The sequence below is a fragment of the Pinus tabuliformis genome, chromosome 1_2 (genome assembly GCF_031772625.1).
Source record: "Pinus tabuliformis cultivar Carrire ecotype Pingquan chromosome 1_2, CPIR1, whole genome shotgun sequence".
In the NCBI taxonomy this organism is placed as follows: domain Eukaryota; kingdom Viridiplantae; phylum Streptophyta; class Pinopsida; order Pinales; family Pinaceae; genus Pinus; species Pinus tabuliformis.
The window spans coordinates 475,485,720-475,496,603 of NC_142298.1; the positions used below are offsets into that span (position 1 = coordinate 475,485,720).

The 10,884-nt window shown below is 33.3% G+C and overlaps 1 protein-coding gene across 1 annotated transcript; it reads right to left on the bottom strand.

The window, feature by feature from the left end:
* Window positions 1–8,094: 8,094 nt before the first annotated feature.
* Window positions 8,095–9,713, bottom strand: LOC149206406 (cysteine-rich receptor-like protein kinase 2). The gene is made up of 5 exons (XM_089393713.1): window positions 9,560–9,713; window positions 9,256–9,466; window positions 8,905–9,139; window positions 8,674–8,824; window positions 8,095–8,585 (listed from the first exon to the last, which is right to left on the bottom strand). Exons 2-5 carry the CDS (start codon window positions 9,458–9,460, stop codon window positions 8,307–8,309), a joined length of 870 nt encoding a protein of 289 aa, XP_089249839.1. The 5' UTR covers window positions 9,461–9,466; window positions 9,560–9,713; the 3' UTR covers window positions 8,095–8,306.
* Window positions 9,714–10,884: the final 1,171 nt, after the last annotated feature.

Sequence of the window (10,884 nt, forward strand, 5' to 3'; positions counted from 1 at the left end):
AGGTTTCCGTGAGAAGTATATGACCTCTGACACTCCCCTCCGAGAATGGAAATGGGGGTTGGACTGGAATAAGATTCTCTTGTTAAAGTTATGTGGGTTGGCAAGCATCGCCACTCACCTTTGTTTATTTCGGTAGACATCGCCGAAGAAGTGTTTTTTTTGCGCTGTGAATAAAACAATCTTTGGTAACCTGTAAGAGGTAGACCTCTCTCGGTAAAACAAATGTTTTGACGGAAAGATGAAGGGGTAACCTTGAAACTCTGTTTTATACCTGGGGCATGCAAACCTTTTGGAATGCAAGCGAAGAGCGACCATTTATTTTTTTAACTTTGTAGGTCCTCTAACCCTTTAAACTCGTAAGATTGGTCGTTTCCTAACTTGCATAAAGAAAGGATGTGGGGCAAAGAGTTGAAAAATTTCCATTTTAAATGAGACATTCTTATTATACGACTGGATTAATCGAGCAGTTTTAACGCGGACTTCATGCTCATTAAAAAATAAACATAAGCAATGAGCACATGTTCCTCCAGAGTTTAAGCTCATTAAAAAATGAACCAATTTCCGGTAAATAACCATCGTGAATGTAAGACTTCAGCCTTTAAAGACTTGGTCGTGTTTGCACCGTCACCTCCACTTTTATATTGGCCGATCATTCACCTCCATTTGATTGTTTACCCATTTTGAGGGACAGCTGCGAAGAGTGATCATGTTAGCCATCTTTGTAACACTGTCGTGATTGGAAAATTCCAAACCTTACCTGGAATCAGCTGCTACCCATTTTATCATTCATTCCTCAAAAGACGAGTCTTCTTTAAGCTCTTTTCAATTGACTCGTAAAATATGAAAATATTGCCGAGCCATTGGCCTCTCCAGCTCGTTAAAACGGTCGGAAGTGCTATCCCTCCTTTAGATTTTAGTCTTTTTGGACCTGAGGGATTATTATACAAAAAGATCGAGTGCTTGTTTTGTTCGGCTCGTTAAAAGTATCGAAAATTCATCCCTTCTGTATTGTTTTATACTTTTTCGGACTTAAGGGATTAGATGACGAAAAAGGGATTTTGGAGTTTCCTTTACGTTCCTTTTCAGACTCTCTAAAATTGAAAAGGACTGAGTTATCTTTGTCGTTAAAAAAAACATAATAGCGACAAACTTGTCTGTGGCGGACAAGAACGAGTTTCACTATCGCTAGGCTCTTTAAAGCATAGCGATGGGTTTGCTCAAAGGGAAAATTATAGAACAAGCATATGTTATCCTCCTCAAGCTTGACAAAAATAAAGAGGTACTGGTCAGCAATGACTGGGGAAAAATTGGGAAGAAAACTTGAAGAAACTTTGTTGGTAGCAAGTCGCTCTTGAACATGACACTTTCACTCCGCATCCATGTCGGGTTGGGTTGTTTCATTCACCGGTCACATAACCATGGTCACATCACACCATCCACATTTGGGGTTAATGCTACCAATCCATCATGTCAGTGTCGCCAATATGTTCAAGAGAAGTCATTCAGAGAATTCACCCGTGTCTCACCCACTGCAATACACTTATGCTCCATTCTTTCATGACCGCCACCCTGAACCTTATATCACCAGACCATCTTTTACCTCCATTAAAATCATTTGCTCCGTTCCATGTCATTGATGTGGGATTCATTAAGGCCCTCCTATGACGGATCACTTCTTGTCGACATCAGCTCATTATCCGAGAAGTCGATCTAGGAACAACCCTTCAGTACTTTGAAGCTTGCATGCCTCAATGGCAAGTTTCTCACTTCCGGCGAAAGGTTTACATCAATGGCCTTCGACCGAAAGATTTTGCGTGGTGTTTGACGCCAAGTCCTTTATTCACACCACGTGAATTGTACTGCAGTACCTTGAGGGTCATCATCATTATCGGTGATTCCTCTCGCGCCTGTTAACAGCTTGCATCATTGGCTGGTAATCAGGCAATATCTTTCCATGTTCGACTCCAAAACATCTCTCACATGGATCGACTTGTACTTTGAGTGAAGATCGAACGGGATTGAAGACCCCGGATCTAGTTTCATCCATCCGGGCTGCGATATATATTCAGGAAAATAAAGACATCAAATGTACATCATTGCCGCACAGATAATCACCCGGTCAAAGGGATGATGACTCTACCAGAATCATCAGTCTACACTCAGATGATTGTCTGTCCTATGTACATGAAAATGAATTTATAAAGCTGAGCATGGGAATTCCCGCCTTAGCTAGATCATGACAAATATTATGAAGATAATGTATTGTATTGTGTCTTATTACAGGTCTCCTCTTGGCTTGAAAGAACTTCAGATCCTCATTATAAAGCATTTCACCCGACATCTAAAAAGAATTAACGACCTCATGCTTTAGGGGGCAACTGTTATAGATATTTTTGGACCCTGCAACCCCAGGCATAAAATATCCATAAAATAAGGGCTTCTAAGTCCCTAAAAGTGTTGTTCCAACCCCTAAAGGAACAAGGTCAACTGATTACAGCTTCTCCCAGAAGTTCTCCATGAAAAACTACTCAGAACTGGTCAAAACAGGATCATTTCACTTGCTCCATGGATAGGGTGCGTTGCATCTCACCTAAGTACACTTGGTGGGTGCATTGCATTTCAAAAATCCCTTCTATGGGGTGCGATGAGTGGGAAGAGACAAATGGTGGTGTCATTCTGCAAGGTGGAAAAGCATGGAATCTTTCAGAACTTTCTCCTGTGACACTTGCCTCTCTGAATTCGACCAAGGATGAGTAAGAGATCACCAATCTCCAAGTGGAAGCAAGAACTATCAGAAGGAGGACACTAATCAAAACACAAGCTGACTCATCCCCCTTACAGATATCTATATATGGATCCCTCATCCCAAAGATCGAGAGGCTGGAATTTTGCATCTTGTAAGGAATTGCTGTTAGTTTCTTGAGGCAATATCAGTGTGTGTTGGGTGATCTAAGCTTTGTATGAGGTGAAAGAGGGCTTTCTTTCCAAGAGGATGATGCTGGGTCGGAACAGCTGGTTGTAACTCTCTTGGATTTTTTCTTGATTATCAATAAATCTATTCTTGTTTTTTTCCATACTCTTGTGTAATCTATGTTTTATGCAGTTGTATGGTTAATCTACATCTGACCCTAGATTGTTTATGATAATAGATCCATGTTCTTGTATAGTTTTATGCTGCTTTGATCCTACGGGTACTCCGTGAAGCTGGGTATACGAGAAGGCAAGTAGTGAAAGACTATCAGAAGAGATAAGAACTGAACAAGGAGTCAAGCACAAGACAGAGCTTGGTCTCCTTATTCTTCTTTCATCTATCTCTCATAAAAGAAAACGACAGTAGACTTTACTTTGTTTGTTTCTAAGGCAGCTTCCACACCTTAGTGGGATAGAGCAGTTCTATATAGACACTTTTCCCTGTAACAGGATGTGCTAACCCTAAGAACCCTAAACATGCTAAGAAGTATGTAGTAATCACTTCTTCCAAGAAGAAGAGGTACATTCCTAGTAAATGTATTAAATGTTTGGGTAGTTTCATAGGCAATGGTAAGCAATGTAAGTATTCAAAGAAAGCCAAAAAAAACTATATTTGAGTTAGATGCATCCATGCCTTATAATTTTCATGTAATTTAATGAATATATTAAGGATAATAATGTTGTGGTGCAATATCTCAAAAATTTAAGATGAATTGATTACCCTACAAAATGCTAATTAAAGTAGGAATTAAAAAAACTAGTAGTTTCTTAGGTAAAATTAAGGGGAGACAGGATGATATAGTGAGGTGAAGTTGAACTTCACCGAATAAAGTTGAAAACACCTACCACTACCAAAATGAAAAAAACTAACATAGATATATTTAGGTATATTGTGGATGACCAGTGGAGGAAATAGAAGACTTTCAATAAATTTTGATATAATTTGAGAAAATACTAAATCCTAAATGCTTCATGGTTGAACCATTGCCTATACAAGGTCCAATCGACCAAGAAGATACACATAAGATATCAACCAAGGACCAATATACTAGGAATCGATCCTAGTAGTAAGGGAACCATGGACGCTAATTTTATTATAAAACAAAATCTCTTTTTGACATTTTCCATATTGTTAATAGGGCTCTTACTTTAGGGTGTAAGATAAGTATACTATAGAAAATTTTGAAATAGAGAAATGTCTTTATTTCAATGACAAATATGTCAAATTATTTGTGGACAAGCTGAAAACCCTAAGTCATCTCTAAATAGTAAAATATTTTTTTTCATTATATCAAATATTGCTCAAAATTAGGAGATGCTACAATTATAGGCTAATAATACTTAGAGAATTAGTTAAAGATTATTACAACATTTAAAAAAATAGATCTCACATATTACTCAATGGTAACAAAATGACAAGATTTTTGAAAGGCCCTTTATTAATTGATCACTTAAGTGATAACAAAAGAGGAGTTTGACATTAAGTTATGGTGAAATAAGAATATATTTATTGCTAATCTTAATGGTTTACTAAACTTTTCATTATAAAAGATTAGGCTATGGATCATTGGTTTCTCCATAGATAATGTTGAAAATAATGCCACTATTGGAGATTGCACTAAATTATTTAGAAATTAATTGGACAATATCACGATTAAAGAGGAAATTGTTGTAATCCCACTAATGAAATTTGCTAAAATATAGATTGATCATCTTATGTCCACGTTAAGAGATTTTGTGAGCCTCAACTACAAACATGTAATTAGGATTTCCAATAAAATTTCTTTACTAATTTCAATAACCAGGATTGTTATTTAAGAAAATGAAAGATGAGTTCAAAAATACTTCTCATGCCCATAATTATGTGTAAATCCTAGAATTTTGTTTTCCACTCCATTCCTATCATTTCTCCCTCTTATTCCCCCCTCTTTTATTTTCTAATAATGTCATCACTTTGTTAATTTCTACACTAAGTTTTGAGTGAAATAAATGATAACTAAAGTAACTCCTAATTCTTATTTTCAGGTGTTTTTATTTTTTGGTTGGAGAAGCAACATCATATCATTTAAAGAAAAACATATTTCCTTTTCAAATTTTTCCTATTTAGTGATAACAATTTTTCTCATTTATATATTATAATTTTTCTCGGACACAACAAAATCCAATAAATTTTAGATTAATCACATTACATGTGTTTACTTTCTAGTTTATCTAAAATGATACTTAAGATTCGGGGCACGACATAACTTGACACTGTATAAGCCCTTTTAAATTGTTAACGCTTATTTGATCATAAAACAAAAATTCGTATATTTATAACTTGATGTGTGAATGGTAAACTTGAGTATATCTAGTTAGTTTATATAATATGTTAGTAAAGAAATAAATATAGGTATACTCCTATCTTAGTCATTGTTGGCCATACTAATTTATTTACTCATATACATGAAGAAAAGAAAAAGTTTTAAATTAATTTTAAAGGCATTCATATAGTCCTTTCCTAGCTTATTTTTTTCTTTGATTATTATAGTATTCCACACAATCACTTGGGAGGGATAACACGTAAATTTTGTTGTCCATAGTATACTTAAATTTTATTGTCCATAGTATACTCCTATCTTAGTCGTTGTTGTCAATATTAATTTATTTACTCATATGCATGAAGAAAAGAAAAAGTTTTAAATTAATTTTAAACGCATTCATATAGTCCTTTCCTAGCTTATTTTTTTTCTTTGATTATTATAGTATTCCACACAATCACTTGGGAGGGATAAGTAAAAAGGGATAACACGTAAATTTTATTGTACATAGTATACTTAAATTCAAGGAGAGCATGCCACATCATCACATGATCCAACATGAGTTTTGAGTATTGTCAATATAAATGATAAATAGACAAAAACAATCCTAAAAAGTCAAATATTATGATAGGATCCATGATACAATAATAGACTTAAAACAAATATTGAAATCAAATGGGGAAATAAGGTTGTCAAAGCCAATGGTTGAAACTATAAATACGATTCGACACATTAGTTACAATAATTCAACTATAAATGCAATTCAACACATTTCTCACAATAACTCTATTACTATAACTCAATAACTCTAAAACTATAAACAAAGTTTTACTTAAATTCTATTTAAATGGTATATGAGCATATTTTTTTCCTGGAACAAAACAATAAAAATAACATACAACTTCTAATATTTAATCTACAATTTATTTATTTATTGACTAGAGGAATCAACAATTGAGTAGGTTTTATATTTGCATGATATGGGGTCGATTCCAGCCTCTACCACCATAACTCCTAGGTCAACTGTGCTTCCCTCTAGTGTATGATCACATGTAAGCAACTAGGGATTTGAATATGGGAACCTTGTACTCAAACTTACTTTACATTTTCACGGACTTGCCAAGTGAGATCCTTAGGGAGAGGGGGGTGAAAATCTAATCTATAATTTATGTAATAATTTTGAAAACAAATAAACACAACATGCTATAATAGTTTTATAGATCAAACATTTCTCTCAAATACTATTATTCATGATGGAAACTAAGATCAACTTAGTTGAGTTATGGTTTTAATATTCAAGGTCCAAGTGAAGTAGTTCTACTTTAAAATACAAAGGATGGCTCTTATACTTCAAGAATAACTAGTCGTATAGCTATATCCATCTTAATTTCAAGTTTATTAGGCATAAAAAGAAATCAAATCCTTCAAGGTGCAAACCTTTTATCAAGTTTTACACTCACAAAATTTTTTGCACCTTAAGGAATTTAGTTGGTCTCAATATTCTATAAATTAAAAAGTCAAGATGAATCTATGTAGATACATGCCACAATATAGCATCACATATAATAATCTTCAATTTTTCCTAGTTTAAATTAGGCATAAAATTGTTCCCTATTTATATTTTCCCATCTCCTTTATTTTACAAATTGAATCTTTAATGTAATGAAATTTCCTCTAATATGATGTTATTTTACATAAATTAATATTTGAATTTTAATAATTAATTTTCTATTAAATTAAATATTAACAAATATTCTTCTCTAATTTCCTATTATTTAAACTAATTTCATCTTGATATTAACTTTTTAATTTATTCACATTTTTTCCATCATTATTTTTTTCCTTAAGCGATAATCTATTACAAATCCATTTGGCTTCGCAGTGATCTATACACATCCATATACCACCTTCTCAAGATAGAATGCACACATATATTTATAATACTAGTAAAATATGTTAAACATGTTGGATTATTTTTACTAATGTAGCTCCACTAGGCAGATCATAATAACGCAAAAAATGGGGGCATTTAATGTAGAAAAATTGTTTGTTAGTCCCATCTGAGTGTGCTAATACAAAATAACTTGTTTCATTTTCAAAACCAAACTTTTGACTCTGGGACATTAGTGTCACGTTGTCTAGGTAAGTTATGTTCAAATACTAAAGCCTTATATTGAGGTAAATAAGCCATATTTGATTGATTAGACTGGAGTTGACTACCAAGTTCGTGGTAGGATTTTTACTGCTAAGTTCTAAAAGTGGATGACATACTTAAAAACAATAGACAAATTTTCAAAACCAAGCTTTTGACTATGGGACATTAGTGTCACATTATCTAGGTAAGTTATGTTCAAATACTACAGCCTTATATTTAGGTAAATAAGCCTTCTTGATTGATTAGACAAGAGTTTACTACCCATTCAGGGTAAGATTTTTACTACTAAATTCTAAAAATGAATGACATAAAAATAATAGACAAATTAGGCATTGTTGAAGAAATTAACATTTTCCACTAGATTTGCAATTGAAAGGTACAAGAGAGGAAGGCAAAGAACAGACTCATTCATGCAGTCGTGTTCTCCAAAAATTATATCTACACACTTTGAATTAATTCCACATTAATATTTTTGCACGCAATCATGTTTTCAAAAAGAAAAAGGAAGATCTACACACCTGTTGAATTAAATCCACATGAATATTTTTTCACTTAAATGTACTAAATCCAGAGATTGCATGTAACATTTCAATAGAATATTAAATCCATAGAATGCTCGTACCAATTTAACATCGTTGTGCATATGATAAGTTTAATATATTAGATCTATATATTGCGTGTCAAATGCATAATTGCTTTTCAATTCATTCCATTTACAGGAATAATCAATATGTTTTCATTGAACTCATCTCAATACTATAAAATTTAATTTGTATCCTCTCTAAAGAATATTAATATATGTTCATGGTATTTGTAAAATATAATAATCTCCAACCATGTAGGATTATCTAATTTCTCACTTGGGAACATTTTATTTGTTTTCATCTGGGACCAAAAGAGCTTGAAATGGTGTTTAATGATATTGGAGTGGAAGAGGAAGAAGCGACATCTATAAAGGGTGGTGGATTGGGTTCTAAAAGATGTTGGTTTTTGCTAGTGAAAAATGTTATAACTTCAGACATGGAAGGACGTAGTGTTGCAGATGCTTGTGTGCAAAGAAGAGATATGTGAACAACTTTTAGTACTTCCTCTTGGTAGTTTTCTTGAATGTTGGGATCAATTATGTCCAAGACAGTACCTGACAGATGACAATTCCAAACCTGCACCAAACATATTTTATAAATTTGAATATCATTTCAATTTTGTTTTAAGAAGAAAAGAGAATTATGAATATGTTGAGGCCATTACCATTGTTAAGAGAGATGGTATATCATTTGTGTGAATAGGGGGTTTATTCCTTCTTCCAGTTATAATCTCAAGGGCTAGCACGCCAAAAGCATAAACATCAACTTTTTCTGTCAAATGACCATGAATGAGATATTCTGGGGCCATGTAACCTCTGTGAAAACAAAAATAAGTATTAGCAACATTTTCTATGAAGAGGATTTTATTATTTATATTTATTAAATTTATTCTCACCTGGTTCCAACGATTCCCGTGCTAATATGACTTTGATCCTCTGAGAAGTATCTAACCAAACCAAAATCTGCAATTTTAGGTTTGAAATGGTGGTCTAGTAGAATATTGCTAGCTTTTATGTCTCGATGGATGATGCGTATATCTGATTCTTGGTGGAGATAAGCTAGCCCACAGGTAGTTCCTAATATAATGTCAAACCTCCTTTGCCAATCTAGTACATTTCCCATGTTTTCATCTGTTGCAAAGTGTAATTCTATCTCAAATAACTAAAATGTAACTAAAAGAATTAGTAATTCCTAACATTTAAAGATTAATTGTAAGGAAAATCAACTTATAGGGAAGAAATGTTACCAAATAGATAGTGATCAAGGCTTTTGTTGGGAAGGTATTCATAGACCAAGAGTTTTTCTGGGCCATCCACGCTACATCCAAGAAGTTTGACTAGGTTTTTATGTTGAACACAACTTATCAAATTCACTTCATTGAAAAACTCACTCACATTATCTTCTTTATTGGAAAATAATCTCTTCACAGCGATTTGTCTACCATCTATCATAACTCCCTGCCAACATGTCCAATATTTTTTGCTCAATGGTATTGTAAAATTATTAATGTATTTAAAAAATCAATATCATAAAATGGATATGGAAATCACCTTATATACTGAACCAAAGCCACCTTGACCAATTTTGTTTGTAGGGTCAAAATTTTTTGTTGCAGTTTGCAGAATTTCAAATTTGTAATTTAGTTTTGATTTGGATATTGCTGTTGAAAGTTGACCTGGTGGTTTGTAGCATCCTGCAAAGAAAATTATAACATGTTAATAATTTTAGTAGTATAACCATGTTATCAAATACTACATTGTTTTAGTTTATGTAATCTATGCATTGTTCTCTATTACATGTTTTATTTTTTAATAAACATAAAAAAATTAAAAATCAAGGAAAATTTTAGGGGCTAATATTTGCAAGTGGGTTAACTTTCCATGTTTTTTTCTAGAAAAGTATTCGCCAATTTCCATTTTTTCTAGTTATGATTAGCCAAAGATTTATAGTACAAAATTATTTTACCCTAAAAATCGCCAAAATTTTATATAAAATAATATAGAATAATTAGAAATATAAATATTATTACCAAAATTTTACAATTTACATATTATGGACTAGTATGATTTGCCAAGATTTATAAACTTTAAGATAAACTTTCATCCTTAAAATTCTTCCTGTTAAAAATTAATGCAGTGAAAACATTCAATGCTTTATCTTATACCAATTATAGTTTTAACATCTATAGGAATTATGATCATTAGAAATTTTTTATATTAGTAGCATTATGATATCTCTACTTTTATCATTAATGTTAACACTATTTAAATTGTTACAACTTGGTGTGTATTGAGTGGTGGGTGAGTGAAACACTATAAATTATTGTGTATATTTTCAAAACATATCACATACTCCATCCTTCCAAGCCTTACTAGATATGGGAGTGTTGGGTAGCAGAAGCCGCGCGCAACGGTCATGGGGCACAAAGCCCGAAGTTTTGGATAAAGATAGGGTAAAGACTCCGTGTGATGCGCGGAGCGCGATTTGTCATAAGTTAAGGTCAAAGGTTAGTCCACCCAAAAATAATGTAAAGAAATGTAAGTTGAGTCGGCCCGCCCATGGATCACGGTCCATGGAAAGGTACAAATAGAGTGAGGCTGTATGGGTAGAGAAAGCAAAGTTTTGTTGTATGTTTTTGGATCTGAAATGTAATGGGTTTTTTTGGAAAGCACTCTAAAAGCATCTGTAAGTCTGAGTTGAGGGTTTGGGTAGTAGATAGAGGCTCTGCAACTATGTGCGCAGAGGCCTAGAAGAGTCCGCAGCTTTGTGCGTGAACCCCTGCAGCTGAGTGCGCAGGGCAGATCTAGAGGTGTTAAGGAAGAAAGTGAATAAAGATAAGTTTCTTCTATAATTCTGTGCTAAATCTGAATCTGTC

Bases quoted from the DNA above. Each gene is read 5' to 3' on its own strand.
- LOC149206406 (XM_089393713.1), bottom strand. From the start codon at position 9,460: ATGATAGATGGTAGACAAATCGCTGTGAAGAGATTATTTTCCAATAAA. The intron at 9,140-9,255 runs GTAACATTTCTT...ACTTTGCAACAG, and splicing joins CCTTGATCACTATCTATTTG to ATGAAAACATGGGAAATGTA. The intron at 8,586-8,673 runs GTAATGGCCTCA...TGTTTGGTGCAG, and splicing joins TACCATCTCTCTTAACAATG to GTTTGGAATTGTCATCTGTC.